The sequence below is a fragment of the Aptenodytes forsteri genome, unplaced genomic scaffold (genome assembly GCF_000699145.1).
Source record: "Aptenodytes forsteri isolate BGI_AS27 unplaced genomic scaffold, ASM69914v1 Scaffold200, whole genome shotgun sequence".
Classification (NCBI taxonomy): domain Eukaryota; kingdom Metazoa; phylum Chordata; class Aves; order Sphenisciformes; family Spheniscidae; genus Aptenodytes; species Aptenodytes forsteri.
The window spans coordinates 931,926-956,158 of NW_008796187.1; the positions used below are offsets into that span (position 1 = coordinate 931,926).

The 24,233-nt window shown below is 35.8% G+C and overlaps 1 protein-coding gene across 4 annotated transcripts; it reads right to left on the reverse strand.

The window, feature by feature from the left end:
• Positions 1-274: 274 nt before the first annotated feature.
• Positions 275-24,023, reverse strand: PNPLA4 (patatin like phospholipase domain containing 4). 4 transcript variants are annotated; one of them, XM_009287830.2, is made up of 8 exons: positions 22,788-24,023; positions 21,934-22,060; positions 16,055-16,206; positions 13,365-13,459; positions 13,053-13,188; positions 9,551-9,616; positions 3,467-3,619; positions 275-1,114 (listed from the first exon to the last, which is right to left on the reverse strand). In XM_009287830.2, the coding sequence occupies exons 1-8, from the start codon at positions 23,016-23,018 to the stop codon at positions 983-985; spliced, it is 1,092 nt and encodes a 363-aa protein (XP_009286105.1). In that variant the 5' UTR covers positions 23,019-24,023; the 3' UTR covers positions 275-982. The 4 variants fall into 4 exon arrangements, with proteins under 4 accessions (XP_009286105.1, XP_009286104.1, XP_009286108.1 ...); XM_009287829.2 differs by having other exon boundaries at positions 16,055-16,239; positions 22,788-24,022; XM_009287833.1 differs by lacking the exons at positions 16,055-16,206; positions 22,788-24,023 and having other exon boundaries at positions 21,934-22,023.
• Between the last annotated feature and the right edge of the window lie 210 nt (positions 24,024-24,233).

Consider the following 24,233-nt stretch of genomic DNA (forward strand, 5'->3'; position numbering starts at 1 on the left):
ATTAAGAAATCAACTTAAAAAACACACTTAAACAAACACTGTTTGCTTTTAAACAAACAGTTGTGGATTTTAGGATTTAGGCATTAAGGCTGAAAATCTTGAACTTGCACTTCAGGTAGTCAATGCAAGGTGAATGGTAAAAGAACAAGATATGTGAATCTTGAGTTCATTACCGCGTGACTTCAACTTCTCTCCAACAGACCGTTTTTTTTTGCAGATAATCAGGTTGTTATAGTATTCCGAGAAATTTTTAAATGAGCTCTTGACAAAGGTTTCAAGAAAATATATTTATTCAGTTTTAGCAGAGGAAGAAAACATAATAAATAATAAGTTTCTTACACCCTTCTTTACAAGATATTTTTACGTTCAAACATCACACTTCTGTTACAAATTTCAACTAGTATTTCAAATTTTAAGACCACATTCACTGAGAAAGGCAAGAACTTTTAATGTTAAAAAATACACAGAGTAAAAGAGTGCAAACGTTTTATTTCTTGTGGCTAGTGCTAAGTGTTCAAGTCCTTTAGAACATCGCAAGATATGTATTAGATCAGCAATATTGCACGCATCCAGTTCGCACGCACAACTATTACATTAAGTGAACAATACAGACTGTAACTTTTCATGGTACGACCTCAATTTGTCTCTCAAATAGCGTCGAAAAAGACTTTTCCAAATTTCTGCAATTATGGCAACACGAGCTTTTTACAAATCCCACACTCAAGTCCTCAGCTGAAGTAAAATGGATCTAAGCTTGAACATCCTCAAAACAAGACAACTACCAGGCAAGTACAATTCCCATTCTGACATGTTTATACATGTCTTCGGAGTGCAACTGATACTTTCTCGGCAGAAGTAGATGCAATTCCATTGGGATTTTTATTTCCATAAACTGCAATTGGGACAGCAATCCCGTAGATTCTGTAGGATGCCCGTAGCTGCGTTTTGACAGCCATCAGGTTGTTAATTTTCTACGTACCATCTATTCAAACCAGTTTTCTTTCAGTAAAAAATGTACAGCATCATCAAATCCATTTTGGTACAAAGATTCCATTTTCTCCTGGTTTGGTGGGAACAAAGCTTGATTAAGCCTTACTAGGTTGGCCAGAGACAGCTGCAACAGAGCGAGAAGCTATAAATTAGTTTAGTAAAGCAACTTATCTAGTCTTGACTGTGTTGCTATCTGTTCTGTCATCTGTTTCATGTAGCATATGTAAAAAGAGAAGACCAGCATGGCTATGTCTACACTAGTAAATTAACCGTGTCCAGGTACACTGCTGAGCGCCAAGACAAACTGGCACAAACAGTCTGCATATACACCATTAAACTCGCAGCCTCCAAGACAGTCTGCCTGCCTGTAAAACTGCCCGAAGTTTCTGAAACATTTTAACTTCGGAAACGTTCCCAGAACTGTCTGGCAGAGTGGTAGCTGGCACATGCTAAACTCGTGCAAGGAAATATTTTGACAGCTTACTTGTGCAAACAACCACATTCTTGGGAACATTCCCAGGCAATGTTTAACATGTTGGTAATACAAGCTACATTTATACGCACAAATTAAGAGCTACTCAGCATCTCAAGTGGTCACCTTGATGGTGTAAAAAGATTTCAGAACTCTATTCTTGAATAAAGACATTATTAAATTGTTTACAACAAAATAAAAAATAATTAGATTTAATAAGGTTCTGAACACTTCATTTGCATGATTAATTTAATACTTTAGCCACATAACTATACACAATTTTGAAAAACAATATCAAAATCATCATTATTTGAAGTAAGCAATTATTCAAGTTGACACTAATAGACGGAGGAGGTTCAAAGAGACAGAAAACTGTTCACATTCCAATCCAGATAAATTAATATATATAATTCTGCAATGTTTAACATGTTGGTAATACAAGCTACATTTATACGCACAAATTAAGAGCTACTCAGCATCTCAAGTGGTCACCTTGATGGTGTAAAAAGATTTCAGAACTCTATTCTTGAATAAAGACATTATTAAATTGTTTACAACAAAATAAAAAATAATTAGATTTAATAAGGTTCTGAACACTTCATTTGCATGATTAATTTAATACTTTAGCCACATAACTATACACAATTTTGAAAAACAATATCAAAATCATCATTATTTGAAGTAAGCAATTATTCAAGTTGACACTAATAGACGGAGGAGGTTCAAAGAGACAGAAAACTGTTCACATTCCAATCCAGATAAATTAATATATACAATTCTTCATTTTATGCAGATTATAATATTGCTGAAAAAAATTTACTCCTAGTTTACATTTTTACAACTCTAAAAGCTAAGGGAGCTTCAAATGGAATAGTTTAAAATGTTGCCTGAGAGTCTGCACAAGTCTGCACTAGTCTGCACTTGCAGGACCCTAGAAGATACGTAACTCTGCAATTAATTTTCTATCTCTAAACTAATCTAATCACCCACTCATTTTTCCTCCTCTTCATGCACTGTATATTAGATACAAATCACAACCAAGAAATATACATTACACAATTGCATATATTTCCAATATATATGAAATCAATAATCTCATGCTTTATGATCATTTACCAAGTACTATCATGCTTAAAATCTCTCTGTGAAAAATTATAAAGATTCAGAAATTGGTCTAATTTAGGATTACATTACTCAAATTAAGGAAACATATTAAGAACTGTCTAAAAGAAACTTTAAAAAAGTATCACCAATTATTGCTAATCTTTACTTTTTCTTTCTGATGGAGTTTTGTTGACAGCTAGGTCTACTGCTATTCAATATTTTTTTCATCATGTCAAAGGAAGCAATACTGTGGTTAAAGTTTGTGAGACAAAGCTTGCAAAGACAGAAATGTCAATGATGAAAAGGAGGCCATAAAAATCAGTCTTAGCCTATATTTCAATACACGGAAATGTTTCTGTAACATCTAACAAAATAACTTCCGGAAAAATGTTGTGGTTATAAATGTTCAAAATCTTAACACAAGCTCTCTTGAGCAATGAGGTGACAAGTCATTGTATACCATCTCAAATGTAGGACAAACTTGTATTTTAAATTCAGTTAGAGTAGCTAATTTCAGTAAGTATGAAGGGACGTTCTGAAGTTTCCCTCTCCTGAGGTATTCTACAGAAGTCTTTTTTTTTTTTTATAAACAATCTTCTGCCTAGCCAAAGACAGCTGATACTTAAAGCAAGTCTAGATTATTTACATTTAATAGCCTGTGATAATTTGCTCAATTTTGTGATAGATCAATGCTTTTCAAGCCTTCTGACAAAATTTATTTTACATTTTCCTTCCCTTGTGTTTAAGAAAAAGTCTACACTCCATTTGCAAAACAGAGAATGCCAAAACATTACTTAAGTTCATATATCCACAGAAAATAAACACTTAAAAATAAGCCTAACCTTAACTGCTCAATTACCTTTTCTTCTCTTGAAGTTATTTAAGAAACAAGCAACTCACCATTATATCTTGTTTTGCAAATTTAACATAAAGATCCACACGTCCTTTATCTTGTGGACAGATATCTAATCGACCGCTGAAAGGAGAAATCGTCACAGTTCTTCCAACAGGCAAGATAGGAAGGCCATTGGTAAGGCCACCATCAACCCACTTCTATCGGAAAATAAAAATATTTTCAAAGTAACCTTAGTACAGTATGTTCATAACTGAATACTTCATCCTTCCTGTCTCTGCCTCCTCCACTCCACCCTCAAGAAAACTTACGAGTTTCCTTCTCAGAATACCACGAATAAGCTTGAGTATGAGGCATAAAAAAAAAAAAAAAAAAAATCATCAAGGAACTGGCAATGTACACACAGAGTGTTTAATCAATGAGCATTTGACATAATGCATAAGTTTGTGTGTAATGTATTTATGAAGCTACTGATACGGCTTGTTAGCTGATTTAGTAACAAAATGCCCCATACAGAATTTTTCTCAACACGTACGTGAAAAGATAAGATTGTTACTATTACATGTGAACCATATCAGATAAAGTATACTCCTCTAAAACATTACTCTGGACAATCTGTATGTGCAGGTAAACTGACTGCACAAGCTAAACCAAATATGACTCCTCTCTTCTTCTTCCAGAGCCTCTTGCCTTCTTACGTATACAACACAAGACAGCAATAGCTGGAAAGTGGAGGGTAAAGGTGGGAAGGAGCTGAACAACTATGGCACATAAGATAGAGCAGACATCAAGTCTGCTATAGGAGCTGAGTAGAGGAAAGACTGAGGAAGAAAAAAAAAAAGCAACCAATGAATTTCTTGCAGAGCCCCACATATTTCTTGGTTCTAAAGGCAGTCTAGGGGCACAAGCCTGATCTTCACAGGGACCATAGCCAAATTCCATCCCAGTATAAGCAGGGACAGCTGTGACATCTCTTTCCAATATATTTTATACATTCATATTTCTTTCTGTGCTTACATGCATAACCCAAAACTCGGCATCAGTCTACTGGCTAGACACATTCACTGACATCATACATGAGGTCTGGTGATCAGATGCATCTCACTGAAGTTTATACATCTACAGCCAAATGAGTCATTCTACACTTCCTTTATCATCAAGGTAGAGAAAACACTTCTAGTACACGATCCACCTTATTCTAAAGTAGGCATTTACATCTGATTTGAACTGTGCTGAAAAAGTGCTTTCTTCTCTTCTTCTCTGCTAATTATACAGGAAACATACATTAACTATGTAAGACATAGACTACTGCAGACACCTAAAGCTAGTCGAAATGCTGTAAGAAATGGTATTATAAGATTCACCTCAATGTTTCTTAAGGGTTTGACCTCCCCAAAGATAAACTGAATACTCCAGGATATCAGCTTCAAGTTTCATTAACACAGAACACTACAAACAAATGGCAAATTGTACTAGTACTCTTCAGCACCAATCAGGCAGAAGACTGCTTTTCTGCTGTAGGTAATACTATATGTGACTGTTATGAAACAGCAAAATAATGCAAGTCTTCCCACAAAATTACTGAAAATGCCACAGGAATTCAGTCACAAAATTTAAAAAAAAAAAATTTCCCACAAAAAGAATACTACTGGGAAGTTGTTTATGACATCTAAATTAAACTTGTCTTCAAACTGTTGGCAAGACACTAGCTTTCAGTGCAGTGACTGCTATACAGGAAGCATTATCTCAGGTTACAGTGTTTGTTCTTCAGAAGCCCCTGAAATTCCCTGAGGTCCATCACTTAGTTGTATAGATCCCTCTCAGCTGTGCCCTTTACTCTCGCTTAAGGCAAACCTCCTTTTAATTCTATAGGTATAGATTTCTCCCAGTGCTACATTTGAGTTCATGCAACCAAAAGACTTTGTTGCCACTTGCCCCTCCTTCCACTGTCAACTCCCATATCTGGCAATACATGGATTTACTCTTGTATACACATGGATATATAGCAAGCGTTTTGAGGGGGGGAGGGGGGGGGGGGGAGGTTGCTTTGTTCCTCCACCCCACCCTCTTCTTCACTTTCTCAGATGAAAGTTGTCATTTCACACTACTTTATGCTCCTGCGCTTAAATAATAAGCTACAAATATTCACATTCAATAGTCTCCATGGACCTTCTCACCCTATTATTTCATAACATGCTTTAGATCTTGACTCTTAACATTAGCTCTTGATGTCAGTATCTACAATCCACCTTCCTCCACCCCACCCTCTTCTTCACTTTCTCAGATGAAAGTTGTCATTTCACACTACTTTATGCTCCTGCGCTTAAATAATAAGCTACAAATATTCACATTCAATAGTCTCCATGGACCTTCTCACCCTATTATTTCATAACATGCTTTAGATCTTGACTCTTAACATTAGCTCTTGATGTCAGTATCTACAATCCACCATCAAAATTCCTTCATTTTCCACAAAAATCATATTTCTCAATGCTTAGGATTGAGACTGTTTTGCCTTAGAAAAGGAGGAAACAAAAAATTCCCAAACCATTTAAAGCTATCTTTCAGACGTCTCAAACTCCATTACACCATTGTTGTGATAACTGTGAGTAAAGCTGCAACATCCCTTAACATTTCTAACACCAAAGCTTCTTTTCCTGTGTGTCTATAAATAGTCATTTATTATTGATTTATATGCAGTGTTCCTTGGAGTACTAAGTGGCTTTTTGTTGCAATTCCTACAGTGACAAGAACAGTGGAGTTCCTGTCTAAGCCAAGTCAGAGACACCATAACAGACAACATTATTAGTCTTTCACAAGTCTAGCTTAGTACTTTACCACTTAAAAGTTCTCCCACTTTTAAAAATTCTGATTATTTAGGTTTTTTCCCCTCTCCTCTTAATGTAACTTCAATATTTATTCAAAAATCAAAACATTTACCAAGGCAAGGGCAATACTTTTTATTAGCACCATCTCTTGCAGATTCTGTTATTCCTGGCTGATATGTCCTCTGTCATTTTATTTTCTTTCAAACATTTGGGAGAAACTGCTTCTCAGTCAAAAATATTTGGCTCCACAGTCTCTCATGTTACACAGTTAAAATAAAATTCTTTTAATTCCATTAACCAATTCTTAAAACATGCTTCTCAGCTGATGAGGCAAATTCTTGGTAACTTCTGAATTAGTTTCTTTTTTGTAAGTACAGTGCAAAGACAGAGAAAGTTCTGAAATAATATGCAATGAAAACCCAACCAGACAATGAAATTAAGGATGTGGGCTGGACCTAGCAGAATCTACCCATTTACCAGTAGATGTTTTTTACAAAGCTGTTATATAAGAACTACAGTGACACAAACTACAGTCTCATCATCAGATACAGTCAACTCAATCATCTGCGGACCTTTATCTGTCTTAAAGAGTAACCTTGCCAGAGATTCAGAGGACACCAAACCAACTCAAAGAAAGATAATTTCACATGGAGCAAGTTTGCCCTGCTGTTAGTGGAAGCCTAGCCCAAGGGCACCTTAAATACCCAGCCCAGGTAAAAAGCTAGTTGAGGCCATTAACAGACTATAAATTCCCAGATGTTATTTTATACTTATTTTTACTATACTCAAATATAAATTTGAGTATAGTAAATTCCTATACTATAAATTCCCAGATGTTATTTTATACTCCCTTTTCCTTCAGATTATTTTTAGGCTCATCAAACCAGGAGGAAAACATACTATGAACAGACTGATGTTATGCCTATGCTACCATGCAATTTAGCTTATTCACCCCAAAAGTCTAGCCTCCAAGCATGTGTACTACAGGTATGCTAGCTAACTCCACTGTGAGCCAAAGGCTTCCCAAAAAGCATTCTTCCTAAAAAGAAAACTAAAGTGCAATGCTGGGAACAGTTCACCCTAGGGTTCACTCTCTATAGGCAGTATGGACAGGCTAGCAACATTTTGGCCATTTTCTAATACTATTCCAGTAAAACTGCACCATACTCCCTTACGTATCATGCAACACATACCTCAGATAACATACTGAAATACATTTCAAAAACATTCCCAGATGACCTGGTGATAGCTATGCAGGTGATGTATGTAGCCCAGAGAAGATCCAGACCAACTGTTCTGAAGCACAGATCAGGCCAGCAGACTCAGGCAGCTAGCAGGGAGTAAGCTCAATTCCATGTGGAATTTACTCCCTGAAACTAGTGTAAATGCAGACAGACAGAACTTTGGTCTGTTACAGTAAAGCTTTCAGGAAACTTGGAGTATCATGCTAATATGATAGGTGGTCTCACAGAGCCAAATCAATATCCAGTCCATCTGCCTGACTTCAGTGCTTACCATGTCTGGATCATGAGGTTACATGCCATGTATCTGGCTCTACACTGCACGCTTTAGGGCCCCTATTACCCACCCACATATCCTCATTACCCACTATTCCAAGCCATGGAAACGCCATTGCAATAGGAATCCTACAGTCTTTGCACTCACCCTGCTTTAAGTATTTTGGACTAAAGAATGGAAGTCACATTCATCTACGGGCAACAGTAGTCTCAAAAAAAAAAAAAAAAAAAATTCCCCAAACCACAAATCCACTGTTTTACAGAATATGAGAAAAGTCAGTGCAGGCATGCAGAACTAATCATTCCAACAAATAACAATAAATGAAAGCAACCTTCTCAGAAACTGCCTTTTCTAAACCTCACTTAAGGAGAGTTGTAAGGAAATTTGGGAATGACAACAAGCTTTTACGTAACAGAAGAACCAGTTTCCGTGAAACATTCATTGACTTCACTTCTGAATGCAAAAAATAAAGTTGGGCAGGAACGAGAACTGTCCACTAAGAAGAGGCTGCAGCTGTTTCAGTAAATACTACAATACCCAGGCAAATCATAATAGCAGTGTTCATCCAGTAAAATGGGTTTTAATTAAGTTTTGGACAAAACTCTGAGCCAACTTTTCAATTTCTTAATTGAAAGAACAACACAAGAAATTTAACAAAGACACTTCCTTCCCTTTAACTAACGGCAGAATGAACCTAAAACAACCATGTATGCCCCTTGAACTGCCCAAGCAACATATAAAGACTCTAATCAACAAAATTTCCAGACCCTGGGAAGCTGCAAGCAATCTCCATTTAACACAAGCAGTCAGGCAATACTGACTTAAACCCTTCAAACATTTTAGCTTGTATGTGTTGCTGTATACGCAATTCTAAAGCTGACAAGCTTTCTGACATAACGAACTCCAACTCCCTCTTCCTAGAGACAAATGCATATGGTTTTGTGGGGTTTTTTTTTGCAGGGCGGCTGCGAGGATTATAGATGTTCTAAGGGCATCATTTGGATGTGTGTGAGGAAATAAAGGAAAGAGTGTCATGTAGTATTTCTCAGAAAGAAAAAAAAATGTCTATTTTCATGCTTCTAGTAATTACAAACAGACTAAACAGTCAAAATTATTCTTGAAATGTTAATATATTTATGTAAGAAACACAAAAAAGTTCCTGAAGCTAAACCAAGTACAGGCAACTGTGAAAAGGTTTTCTTATAGTAGTGTACACCTCTGAAAACTTCACAACCGTGTGCTACAGGGAAAAAAAAGTTTATTCTTTAATGTTTGTCCAGAGGTAAGACATTTGAAGGTGCCTGGTAAGAATGTTCTCATGTTCTGTACAGAATTACAACACATACGTAGACACACACATGTACTCCAGCAGCGTCCAAGCTGCCAAGACCTCCCTTATCATTCCTTCCATTAAACAGAAAAGCAGAATGGTGGTCCTTTAAATTGCAAAAAAACATTTTAGAGTTGGTAACAGCTTGTTGCGAGAAGCATCTTTACTACGAGAAGCTTCTTCTCATAGTAAGCATTAGACATCTTTAGGAAACAGCTTCATGCTACAAAGATAATTTCAGTCTCAGCACCCGCAATTTTTGAAACAACACATGAACAAACTCATGCCATCCTTCATAGTGTTTACAGTATCAACAGAAACAGTAACTATTCTACAAAATACAGCACTGCAATGCCCACCTACCCTTCCCTAAGATCAAATAATTACATCATAAATGAAGAACGCTCTTACAAAAAAAAAAATAAAGTTGGTAGTTAAACTCAGTGAAAAATTACCTCTCCTTTATATTCCACTGGCTTAATTCCTGCATATACTGGTACAAAACTACTTGCTAGCAGGACCTAGAGAAAAGAAAGGAGAAAGAATAGAGAACAAAAGTGAAGAAAAGACAACAAAGTAATTCTGAACCAATACATAATTTTCATACATATTCATCTGTATTAAATAATATACTAGTAACCAGTTAATATATTAGTTTTTCATGAAACCATGGTCATCTCAAAATGTCTTGTTTTTGTGGTATGTCAAAATGTGATTAAATCTATTCAGTAGGGTTTGGGTTTTTTATGACTTGACAGTGACAACTCTGAAAACAAAATATCACAAATTAACTCATTGATTAGTGTGATTCAAAAGAGTATGAACTTAGTCTTACACAATGTGAAGTAAGTGTATGATTCTTCAGAAACTAAATATGCATATGCTGAAAAAATGCCATATAGAGTATTGTCAAAGAAGAAGCTGACCCAATCATTCTGCTGGCATATTAACATAGTGTTTACTCTTTTGATCAGGTTTTCTAAGAATTCAAAATTTCCAGAATACTATAAACAGCCTGAAAATTCACAGATGTGTATCTTTATCAGTAACAATACTTTGCATTTAATACATTCAAGTATTAACAAATTACTATTTGTCCTATTGTAAGCCTACATTGCTGTCTATGTCTAAAAGTTCTCAATTTTTTTATTTTTTTTTTTTTAGACCAGGACACCTCTTCTGTCAAGTACAGATGTGCACACACACATATCTTACTATCCACTCTTAGTAGTATCTATGAGCGTGTGTGTATCTCTACACCTATGTATCCACCCATATATATATATATGCAATTAGTATACAGCATTTCAAAGAGAAGGGGTAGATGTGTGGATTAAGTGCAATATGTCAGAAATTTTCATCTAGCTAAACGTGGAGAATATGCATGCATGTGCTTGCATGGCAGCATGAGACACAAATCTGGGGAACAGAAGCAGGTTACAGACTGGAGTAAACACTATGTGAAAGATGATCAGGTGCAAAAAAACCCACAATACATGGAGATTATGGAAGAAAATGCCTGAGCTATTTTTGGTAGAATTGCATTTATTTTTACAAGAAATTAAGCTACTTTCAGTATTAAGCTACTTTCAGTATTAAACACCTCTCCTCCCCTAACAAGTTTTAATTAAGACTCTATATGGAGTCTTTAACTTTCACTTCAAGAACTCTTTTCTTGCCTATTTCTCTTCCCAGTGATCTAAAGCACCAGAGCTTTGTCTGAGCTCAGGTAAAAAGGCTTTCTCTTCTTATTTTCCAAATGTGAAACTCTAGCTATTTCTCTACCAGAGAGGCCTTTCCCTCACAAAAGCGTAAGATAAGGTCCCCCTTGAAACCACTCCTCTCCAGATTTTCAAAAGAGACATCCTCCAGGGTTCCCAACATCAGCTTCTTCCCCTGCCCAACTCCCTTTCTCCTCTCCTTCAACTCCATCTCAGTAACTTTGGCCCTTCTAAACTAAGAGAAATGGGGACAAAAGGTTTAGTGAAGGAAGAGTCAAAACCAGGTGACCCCTGCAACGTGGGAATTCTTTTCAAGAAGACTGAAGAAAGCAGTTGGCCCTCCTTATAAAGTCACTTCGATCTCAAGAGCGAGGTGAGGAAGGACAAGTTTGAAGAACTAACACTTTCAGTATTTCCCTACCACTAACAGACCACTGTGGACTCCTGTTCACTGCTCCCACCTTTCCAAACTTAATACAACAGTGTTCTGTGCTCTGCTCCCTCACAAACATACAAATCATGCCTCTCTGCCCCCTCACCTCCAGTTTAAGAACTGCAAGTCTAGGAACGCTGGTACGTGATGATTGTCTTCTAAAGACTATTTCAAAAGTGGGAGATTATTAACCGCCTTTCCACACTCACTGGGAATAGTAAAAGAAAATAAAAGCTTAAAATTGTAGCAACATATATTCAGTTTAGCCATTATGAAAAACTTTAGAACCATAAGGCTTGTTAAGCATTGAAACCAAATGCATATGGAAGTTGAAAGACTTCTGGCAGAGGGTACAGAAGCTTTGCTGTTATAAAACACTGTTTGCCCAGCAGTATCTTTATCCATGCCTTGGATACAGCAGATCATGTCTAAGGAAGGTGTAATACGATTACATAACCTAACAAGCTTCATCCTCCATGCTACCGGGGCAGCTACCAACATTCAGGCTGTTGTATAAATGATACATGCATAGCTGAAGGCATACACAAAAACAGGTATTACGAGATGCACTGAAAGAACAGACAATATGAATGTATTCCAATGAGCAATTATTTGGAATTTTATTATTCCAACCCATTCCACTGCTAGCATATGGAACAAAAGAACAGAAGTGGTTAAGTCAAGAAAGAACTATTGAAATACTAATAAAATATATGTATTTCCAAGGTCGTCTTGAAGTTTCTAATTGTCTTCAGGTTAGAAGATTTCACTGCAAAAAAACATAAATCTACAGAATAATAATCTCCATGCTTGTCACTGCTGGCTACCATAGCTAGAAATAACACTGCATAATTTGACATAAACTTTTTGCATAATTATCTTTGCATTATTAAGCCCTACACATTTTGAGAACTGATTGACCCTGTAGAATATAACAGGGTCAAGATTTTAAGAAAATAATACTTTAAAGGCAAGCTTCCAATGCATACTTTGAGATTTTGTTAACAAGTGTGATTCTTTTTCTTTAAGTGTTAATTATAAGGGATCTCTTATTTATTCTAAGCATCCACAGGGATAGGGAAAAAAGGAGCTCATTCTTATTCTATTTCCTCCTTTATTCTGCTACATCTTATGATCTCCTCCAATATATAATCAGTTACTAGAAAGAACATTTGCTTTACATGCATCTGAATTCATCCTACAATTTACTATCAGTTTTTGTATACAATCCTGATCCAAATTTAAAAAGTGGCATTCAAAAGAAAAGAGATAGGCAGTAAAAGATAAGCTTTCCAGTGACAGTTAAAATACAGTTTATATATGGTACTTAACATTACATCGTATCTATTCCCCACAAGGACTTGTAGAAACTGTTGGATTTTTTTGTTTTTTTTAAGACAGGAACTTTAATTACGTTCTTTTGTGATGAAACATAATATAAATGGTATCAGTGAAATAACAGATGCAAAAAGACCTCAGCGAATTGTTACAAAATTTGGAAATCCTCTATTTTATTCTCATCTACTGTAACCATTAGTTACCCTGAACAGACTTTGCCTACAAAGTAGAACTTTAAAAACAGATGAAGGAAACACACACAAAGTAAGTTTTAGCAAAATTTGTGAAACTGCAGGATCAAATTCTGCTTCCATTGTTTAAGTTATGGTTGTAGCATCACTGATAGTATAGTATAGGTGATTATTTGAGTAAAACAGTGATTTATTGTACAGCTAATAACATACTCCTAAACCTTAAAGAAACTCAAGCATTTTTATTTAAAGGAGCAGTATTCAACTTCATTACCTTAATGAGGTCCTCCCTCGAGGCAAAACTTGAAACCAAGTGATTTTCCCCATTTTTGGTGTTAGTGACTGACACATAGAGCCGGTTCTCAGCTATCTCATGAGCATTAGAAGGAAGAATAGACTCTATGCCTTCCCTAGAGTAAAGAAAATGCTAAACATTATTCACCATCATTATTTAAAAACCTTACAAATATGTTAAGGGTGAAAGAGTGCTGAGCTCCCCACAGAAAATATATGCACACTCTCCATTTTCATTTAGGGAGCTTCACACAAAAATGATCTTACAGATGCATTAAGATAAGATAGGTACCTAAGCGTTTTCATAAAATCATAACCAGGTGTTACAGCACCGAAGTCCAATTTTCTAACTTCCTCTGCAAATCCATAGGCAAACTGCTTACACTTCTGCAAATTAAAATATTCACCATTAAGGATGTTTTAGTTATGGGAAGTATGTTCAACTGTAGTATCTGAAACATACTAGCAGCTAAAGGTTTAATCAAGAGAGAGCTGTAAGATCCGACAATATTTTCCCATATATGCTTAGTTTGTAACAAGATATGCATAACAAAATGTTGATCCTTTTATAAGAACTAATTTGTAAGAAAAGAAGACCCCTAATTAAAAAAAAATAATAATAATAAACCCTCACAAGAACACCACTTTAACAATCAAGGGAAGTTAAAGGCTATTTTTCTATGTATTACCACTGCTAAATAATCAGTTCTCTGAACCATGTCATTAGACAAAAGAACAATCATTTATATTTCAAGTGTAAAGCCACCTTTTATTTTAAAAACTACTTCAGTACCAAAACCAGACACAAGTACCTTAAGATGCCTATAAGCATTAAAAAAATTAAAATTATTACACTTTATTACATAAATAGGTACTTATCTATAACCCTATAAGCCTCCCTAGAATTTTCAAGTCCCATGCCTTTTCAACAGTGACAAAAATCCAAGATACGACTGAAAAACATTTGCAAACTGTCATATTAGAACAGCAACAGTCAAAACAAGAAATCCTCAATGTTACATTCTCTCCAAGATAAGGAAAGGTTGTATTAGAGCTTTGAGACTAGGAGATGGAGAAAGTCCTAATTACAGCTTGTCTAACATAGACATCTCTGGGGAGAGGGAAAAAAAAAGAGAAAAAAAAAACTGATGTAAGAGTTGTATTTGTGGACATAAAATATTTCAAGTTAGAAATGTAATAAAGGTGGTAATAAAATTATCCTGATATGAAAAGTTAATTCTATTCAGTACACCACACTACCTTTACTTAAATTCCATGAGAATTAGGAAGAATTATCCCCCCCAAAAAAAATAGTTCTCAATTTTCAATTTAAACAATATAACAGAATGACTAAAATGTAAATAAAAAAAGAAACAAAAAAAAAAAACCCTAAAAAGTTCCTGAAACACTCTTCAGTTTGTATTAAAATGACATATTTTTCAAGGAAAAAAATCCATCAGACTCAATGTAATATAGGCTTAGTTTCCACTAACATAACAAATAAAAACTCTTCTAATATTTTTATTTAGAAAGATTTTTGTAAGTTGGACCAGGCTGGGAACAAATGCTCATACCCAGAGCCTAGAATAAGCAGAAAAATTTCCTTGAGCTAAGAAAAGGCTAGCTGCTGTGTCTACCGTATAGGAAATTAAAGTCAGAGGTATGCATTATACCAGGCAAACTTGAAATTGAACTACTAATCAGAGGCTACAGAAAAGGAGTAACACCTGAACAGAATACAAGTAAGGTTCTCTTTACAAGACAGTGGAACTGTCCTAATACCAAATCATATAAAGAATGCACCTGGGGGCTGGTGGGGTGGAAAGAGGCCAGGGAAGAACTTACTGCTGAAAGCAACAGAAGTATAGCTAACTGCAAGCTAAGTTCATATCACAGCAGAAACAAACAAACAGAAAAATCAGTGGCAAAGTGTGGTATTGGCTGGGACTATTGTTTGAATCAAATGCAGTGAAAGCTGTAAAAAGCAAGGCCCGGAAAAAGTTACCTGATACTCACTGGTCTGAAACCTAAGTATACTTATAACAAAAATCTAACAGCCTTTTTTTCCCCCCACAATAATGCTGTTTATTATAATTCAAAATATTAAAGAAATATTAACATTTTGGCAAGGCCTAGTCCTCTACATATATTAAGGCAAAGTCACTACAGGCACTTCAGGAGGGCAAAGCAGCCTTAACCTAAGGGGAAAAACAAACAAACAAAGACAAGCTAATGCTGTCCCACAGAGCCTGTAAGAATAGTCACTGAATATTACTTTGCTGTCTGTACATGACACCACACCCGTGATGAGAAAAGGGTGGCATCTCTGGAGAAAAAAACCCAAACACACAGGTATGCAGCATGTCAGAGGATTAATTCTCCCTGGCACACAGTGGGGCTACTGCTGTTAAGTCGTGAACTGTACAGAGTCTAAAGGAGGTGCACAAGCCACTTCTTGCACTGTCTAATGGAGTACAGACATCAAGGAAAAAAATTGAGCCGGTGTGCGGTGTTCTTTGACTTTATGAAGATACAGCCCATCTACCATTTGCATCTCCTTTCACAAAAGGATGAAAGGATGGTGCTATGCATTTGCTTAACAAAGTCTACCTCTAGTCAAGAAACAATGATTAACTTCATAATGTACAGCGAGATTAAGTGCATATGTATTTTGGTATATTAAAGTATATCTGGTTGCATACAGCTCAACATTCACACACATGAACTTTATATTTTAAGCTATGTAAACATAAAGTTCATATGACGGACTTTTGTCATAAAGAAATACTTCCTTCATAAACATTTCTGCCCATGAGTCACGGCTTTTGTTAATGAAAACACATACACGAGTCCTATTGCCTTACAAGAAGCAAGAAGAAAAACAAGAACCAAAATATTTAAAAAAACTTAATGGTAGATGATTACATCAAAAATATCCTTCGAAAATGATCATGTCCTATACCTACGAGTTTATTAATTTACCTCTATATTTTCTGGTACTGCTAATAAGACAGTGGCAGCCAGTGATCCCGCAGAAGCTCCCGCAAAAGCTTTCACAACTTTCAGTAACTTCTTACCATGCCTGTAAAAAGCAGCTGCTGCCCCCAAGTGGTAAATACCCAGAAACCCACAAGCTGCAAATGACAGATTGATATGTTTCATTTTTGCTGTGGAAATAAAGTTTCACAGTCAGAAAAAGGATCAGTTACTATTATCTTATAATATACATCTATTTTTTTGCACGGAACATATAATAAATTATATCCATGTAACAAAAAGCAGTTTATTTAAGAACAGTAAAAACTTTTGATTACCAAATACATCAAACAAGCACCAGTTAGTTTAGCATCTCCAAAATTGAAAACAACTCTAAAATACTCCTTAGCACAAATGCCTTTTTCAACCAAGAAATATATATGTATCTCCATATACAACATAAGTGCATATTTTCATCTAATTTGTCAAAGAAATACAAAATAAAAGTAGCTACTCAAAAGTGATAAAAGAATGCTGTTGGAGAGCGAACGCTGTTAGCCACCTACAGTAAAAATCAAGTTAATTATAAAACTGCTGGCTACTGTGTCATCATACTCCCCTTACACACACACAGCCTTGAACCCAATATAATTCTCTAAGAAAGCAATTTTTTCCTTCACCTTTGGAACGCATTTGCTTACTAGTATTATTAGTAATCGTTAATAGACAAATTCTTATTTAAAGTCATTTCTTATTTAGAAAAGAAAAACACACAACATATCATTGCTACTATTAAAATAAGAAGGAATAAAAAAAACACTGAAGTAAAATACAAAGCACTAAATGTATGAAAACACACACACACACTGTGAAGGTGTCAAGGATAGAATTTAAATCTCACAAAAAACACAAACAGGAAGTGTCTAAGTTCAGATCCTTAAGGGCAGTTTATTAAAAAAAAAAGGCTGTACATTTTATTAGCTTTTCTGTTTCTGCAAATAACTGCAATTATGAGAGCAAGCTTATAGATTATATTGTACAGATATACAAGATATTGTACATATTATCTTAGTATTGAATTTAAAATAAACTCCTACTATATTGGGTATGCATCAATATGAATGGGACTAAAAAAAAAAATCAGTATACTTGATTTTTCTGGTTCGTAATGAGATAGCTGATGAGATGTTTCTTTTGGAAAACATCTACAGGCACTGCGGTATCAGCTCTGATGAAGAGAGGCAAACATGTACAGCAACAGATTTTGGTTTAAGTTGCCTCTTCAGCTCAGAAATGGGAAGAGCAGGAAAGATGAGGATAAGAAACAGCTTTCAAAACCATTAGATAAGAAGACATGCTAAACTCAACTGCTTTACCCATAAGATGATTAAAATCAGACCACAAATGGGTCTAACTAGGTTTACTATTTTCCTTTTGGGAAAAAAAAAAAAGAAAAAAGAGAGAGAGAGCGCATCTCATAGTGCCAGGGCATACTGTTTGGTTCATCAGTCATGCTGCTAAAACGCTACACTATCATAAGGTAGTTTACCAACTGCACTTTACCCCCTTTACGCTGGAAACGCTTGCGTATCCACTTGTAAGTATGAATACCTGTAACTTATATCTAACACATTTGTACTGATAGAAAGGATTTCAGGTTGGCACTTGCTGTGGCAATATGAGAGAAAGGCATTTAGAATGAAGCAAATGATAAATCGTGTTCCTACTTTTAAAAAGAATGGATCTTTTAATTTAAAGAAAAATCACTGTACTGCATAGAAGATAAAAAAAGTTTATGCAAAATTTTACTGGAAAACAACGAACAATTCTACTTTGAAGATTTTTTTTTTTTAGTAGAGTGGAAAAAAATCTACAATAGACTTTGAAGTATGATGCCATGATGTGCCTTCTTTCAGGCTAGTTAAACTCTCGGTAGTTTAACCAACTGCTGCAGCTGTTTCCATGCCTTCTACAAATTAGGAACAAAGATGCATTTGCATGACTGGCCACTCTGACAAAAAGGTAAAGTTGGTTAAAGCAATTGCATTATTAAGTAGGAAGAAAAGCAAGCATGGAAGAATTAAATCCCATTTTTGTCCAAAAGAGATTTCAGGCTCAAGACACTACTAATGTGAAACATTATATGAAATAAGGACCATGTTTATGTCGTTGATTGGTCAGAAAATAAACAAGCAAAGTAAGAGTTCACAAATCCCAGGAATTATGTCTAAGGGACCTACAAAATGTAACTAAGAAACACAAGTGTAAGATAATAAGCTTATTTAATAAAAACAAGCACATGTATGCTTATGTACATATATATATACACATCTTCTAAACCTTCTACAAGGCTCATCTACAAAGCATTCTAAAAGGTATCTCTCCCTGCTGGAAAATACTTAGATGTTCACAAATCAAAAAAAGATGAAAACTAAAAAGAGTATCTAAAGCATAGTTACAGCAAGAAATTTTAGATTAAAGGATTTTTTTAAAAAGAAAAAAAATCCCTACAAATGTAGAAGACAATCACACTTCAATGTATAAAGAATTGGCTGGTTGGTTTTGTTTTCTCTAAAGTGACAAGAACAGAAAAGGAGGTTATGTGAACTGAAGAGATTATTTGAGTCTCAGATCAAAACCTACTGAAAAATATACCGACTAAAGTCAGCCTTCTCTTAGAAGGCTTCCTAAGGAAGTTTTATTTTCTTATATGAGCTTTAGTCCTATCTAATTATCAGTTATTGTGAGTAACCACTGTTCTCTTGAGTGTCTGGATACATGGCATTCACTCTTTGATGAAAGAGTTAACACTTGGATCCCATACTTCTCTTTCTTCTTCTTCATTCCCCTACCCAAGAGACAGAGATTACCGAATGAGAATTCACATCAGTTTCTTGACTGACAAAAGGATTCAGTGAGAGACAAACATGCAAAAAGGAAAAAGAACACTAAGATTTCAAGTAAAAGAATACTGTTAAAGAATGCTGCTAGTCTCACACTCTGTTAAGAGTAGACTAATTTCAAGTCCAAAGAGATGAAATCAATACAATCCAAAAAGGAGTTAATTTTTTTTTTTTTTTTTTAAAACAAAAGTACTTGATCCACTGGATTTGTATGGCATGAAATACAGCACTGTTTTACAGATTCTGCAAGAGAACTTCAAATCAAAAGTAGCAACAGCATGGCTGTGTTATCAAGTCACTACACTTTTATTAATTAGGGTCAATTCTGAAGTCTACGTTATGTATTTGTCACGTATAAATGAAATTTAAAAATACTTCAGTACAAATGTTAATTGGCAGATGACATTCAGGTTCAAATGGCAGATCCAGTGGTTACATCTAGCCGCGTGACTGAGAAATGGGTTTTGCACACACATGTAACAACCCTACAAGTGGGTAAGTAATGAGAGAAAAAATAATCATTGAATCATAGAATAATTCAGGAGGTCTCTTGCCCAACCTTCTTCTGCTCAAAACAGGGTAGCTATTGGATCAATTTGGGTTGCTCAGGGCTTTATCTAGTTGTTAATTGAAAAATCATGTTTATGATTTTTTTTAATGAAAAATCATGTCCATGTTTAGCTCCTAACTGACAGCTAGTACCTGTTGCTGGGTGAAACAATCAGGTCTTCTTTCATTTGTTCAGAATATTAAAATCAGTAGAGTATTGCAAATAATCAGCATTACAGAGAAGAAACAACAGAACATTAACATCTTCATTCAGCACTATGCATCTACCTGCGGGGAGGTTCTGTACATTGAATTGAAGGCCTCTTACAACAAATCTGTAACAAAGCACCTAACCTACAAAGAAGATACAGATGAATAAGAATCACGGTTCTATAAGGAACTATCTGCTTGACAGATGCAGTTAAGCAATGTTGTTTCACCTTGCAAAGCAATCTCTGAGTAAGAGGAAAAGATAAGAAAGCATTCATTAGATGAATGTCCTGTAAAATCAGAAAAGCAAGAAATAGGAAACCAAGATACTCACTTTTATAAGAATATAAACTTTCCCATTTCTTTTGATTCTTGCAAATATGTCATGGCAACACTTGATTTGCAAGTTAGAATGGCATATTTCAGAGACAGTATGATTCAAAAATGTCTTTTGCTTTAGTGGTTTGGTAGATCACTGCTCTTTTGATCAAAAAGAATAGTAGGATTATAACAACTCCCAGGAGGACATACAGAGAAACTTAATTAAGTCTACAGTATGACTATTCCCTGCCAATTTTTCACAGAGTACCAGAAATAGGAGCACAGTCACATCTGGACATAGACCATTCTTTCAGCTGCCTGAGCAAACAGCAGAAATCTTGCTATCTTAGAAATGATATGAAACACTTGTTCCACAAGACTTCAGAACAAATATTCTTAGAGGGTTTAACATAAGTTCTGACTGTTAAAGATATTATCTATTAACTCAAAGTTATCATATTGGCATGTGTTAAGAAAAAATTTCAATGAACCTTAAAAGATGCAGAAGTACATTTCAGCTGGACAGTGCACACACTGTAGAGATATGACGTAAATAGGACATAGCAAATGCTTTTGCCACTGCTTTTCAAAACTGTCATTTTACATGATTGGCAAATTTCAAAATATAAATATTTTAACTGGCTAAGGGGATAGGTATGCTTCTGTTGTCTACAAGAAAAAACAGAAGCATAAGAAAAGATAAGTACAAGAAGAAACTAGAAGGACACCGGGGCTGTTCAATCTCATTACTTTACAGATAATGCAGGAGCATTCAGGAATAAACATAAACCTAAGAGTTCTATTGAAACAATTCTCGCATCTGTGGAAAAAAAAAAAAATAAATGCACTGGTGATCAAAAATATACTGGGGGGGGCGGGGAGGCATTTCTGTTTACTCAGCAGTATCTCATCCATTTGTAATGCAAACTTACAAGAGAATGTACGTAAGGATACAAGCCTGTACAGCAGAATTGTGATATAGTACAATATAACTTTTTCAGGATAGGTACTGTCTTCCTAATTGTCATGCACAAGAAATAGCACAACAGTTTCTCATACTGCTGTTTCCGGAGCAATGTAATTATATGAAGACTATACAATCTCAGTGCCTTAACCAGTCATAACTACCTCCCTGTCATCCCATTCATAAACAAAAGCTGAAAATGCCCAAAGCAACTGACTAAAAAACCTTTACACAAAAATTAAATATACATAAAATGCGAGTGACCAAGCACCCTGAAGCACAGGAGCTAAAATGTATGACGCTTAACAGCACATTTGAAGATTAGTTATTAGCTAGGAATGACAGAAAGAACTGTTTAGCTAGGCAGCATTGCTAAAATAAATGTCATAATTGTAACTACTAATTTACCTGAATCAGAAATCACCACTCACACAGGAATGTTTAATTGTTTTTTTCATGTTTATAACAGAAAAAAAGTTCACTAGCATCACAGAGCATTCGTAGCCTTCAGTGAATATTCAAGAAATTGATTCTCCCAGTCAAAAATAGGTTCACGCAAAATAATAACCCATCCAACAGATTATACTCAAGAGTCACCTCTAGATTTGCTAGCAAGAGAACGGGAAAACTAAGTTTTGCATCTATCCAGTCACACGGAATAAGCGTTGTAAGAGTTTAATGAAGTTGAAGGAAAAGAAATTAAAATAATAATACAAAATAATCAGTACACAGTCCAATCAGCCATTAAGACACTTAGGAAAATTACAAGTCTTTGCAAACTATAAAAATTGTGTATAATCCCCTTAAAAAATAAACACATCACATGATACAAAACTTTCAAATTAAGAGTTTAGACCATCTTGATTATTAACACAAGATGTCTAGAGCGGACAGGGAAGGCTGACTTCTTAAGAAGAGGGTGGCAAAAGGTTCAATACCTTCTAACGAACGTTGGCTTCCATCACATACTCCACTGCGACTTTTTCCAGCAGCTATTTTAGTTCCCTCTGCACTAGTAGCCATTCTTGTATCTACTACCAATCGTCTGTCATTTACCTTGGAAACCTACAATCATACAGTCAAATATTACTATTTAAAAAGGGAAACAACAGGCAAATATAAGATGAACATTATTTAGCCTTAAACAGAATAATAAAGTCAATTAAATAGTTGTAAAACCATCTAGATGAATTTCTCAATTGCTTACCCCCCCTAAACTAGTTGAAACCACAATGTTCTAGTATATATAAAGTGCATGCAGCAACTTATATTTTAAAGATTAACTTAATTAGACATCTAGAAAACGAAAAACATTGCCATTTGGAACTGCCAGTGTCCCCGATTAGCCTTCATTTTGTGTCCTTTCCCACTATTTTTGTTTATATCCACAGATTTTTTTTTTTTATAATCAAACTCTCATGTTTTTATCCTCCCTTACTGATCCAATAAAGACTGACTTTTTTTTTCCCCCTTTTTTGTGCAATATTGCGTTAGTAAACAGTTTTCCAGAGAACTCTGGTCCTATTCTTCACTAAATGGCTGCCACTCTAACAAATAAGCCTGTCAGTTATCATGCAGTATTGTCTGAAGTATAATTTGAAAAAAATTAACGTTTCTCCCCAACTTAGAACTATCAGACACAAAAAGTTCATTCTGAAACACTGGTTCTCCTGCAACTTCTTGCTGCCTGCCCCTTTACCCTGATAGGCATCTTCAATTCATAAGTAAGTCTGCAAGATCAAAAGCTTAGCTCTGAAGATTCTAGAAGAAATATTATCATCAAAATACTTACCTGGAATTTAACTCTGTTACGTGGCGCTTTTATGGTGCAATAGTTTAGAATTCCAATCCAGAACGGTTGAGTTTTTGGAAACATGCAACTACACAATCTGCATTCTTTCAACTGAAGCAACAGTATTTGAGCACTACAAAGGCTTTTAGCAGTCCACATTTTCTTAAAAGCGACCTCTGGATCCAGATGATGTGGTAACCAAACTGATACTCTCAGAAGCTGTTTTACCATGGAGTTACGAAGGAAGTATCAATAGATGAGCTTGGACACCATAGAAGTACACAGTAGAAACTTCCTCTCTTCTAAACATAACCTGTTCAAAAACATTAAGGGGAAAAAAAAAAGAAAAAACAATAAAGAAGAGCAGTTGAAAGGTAGTTGCACATCAAGGCCCTGACACTGTAGCAAGGACCTCTTCACAACCCTCTCACGTTTAGCTTTCAAGGGATCACAACCTAAAACACAGATGTGTTAACAGCTGATTCATTTGACAATGAAACAGTTCTAGGCAGAACTTTTGTTCAGTAGCTACTGTCTCTCTCACCAGCCTCCATCTGGCAGCCTGTTGCTCACCACCAACCATAAAGTCAATTGTTCATTTCAGAAACAGGAAGGACTTAAAAGTGTTAATAACGCAAGGAACAAGTGAACAAACTGTCCCTTATAATTAACAACATGAATATGCTGTTCCTTCTACCTCAGCTGAAAAACGTGCAAGGAGTGTTCCAGCAACTTCAAACCAACTGTTCACAAAAGCAAAGCGCTGATGTCTAGATCCTAGTAAGAAAAACTCAAGCATGCTGGCTGGTACAAGGCAAGCCTTGTCATCTTCTGTGCTACACGGATATGGTAGGAGTGACACACAAATCGAATGTAAGGCTGGTTTACACCTAGCAAGACTTTGACCGTAAAGAACAACATATGGAAATGCGCTTGTTCACATGAAAAGAAAAACAGGTTATCGCCCTGACTAGCAGTGCAAACAAAGCCAGCGTGAGTCTGTGTAGGCAGGTCTCAGAAGCATACTATCAGCTTCAAATTTAACACCCATCAAACAAGTGAGTTTCAGGCTGTCTGCTTCATCTTGTGTGCCGCGAGGTGAGGCCTACAGTGCAATTTGATTTTTCCTTCCTCCACTTTGCTCAGGAGGCAACCGATATAAACAAGAAAAACTGAGCTGAAACGGTGAGGCAAAATTTTTAAATGTAACAAACGCAGGAAGTCAAGTGACAACTGAAGCGACCACAGCATTAAGAACAGCCACCGAGTCTTCTAAACTCGTACACGTGCGACAGAAGGGCGATGTTTTAGCGGGCCACATCCCTTCCAACCTTAAGCTCAAGACCTGCCCCCCTCCAGGCAGGCTTCTGCCTCGGACCCTCCCGGGGGTCTAACGCGGCCTAGGCGACACAGCGGCGGCGACCCGCCCCCCTCGGCTCCCAAGCG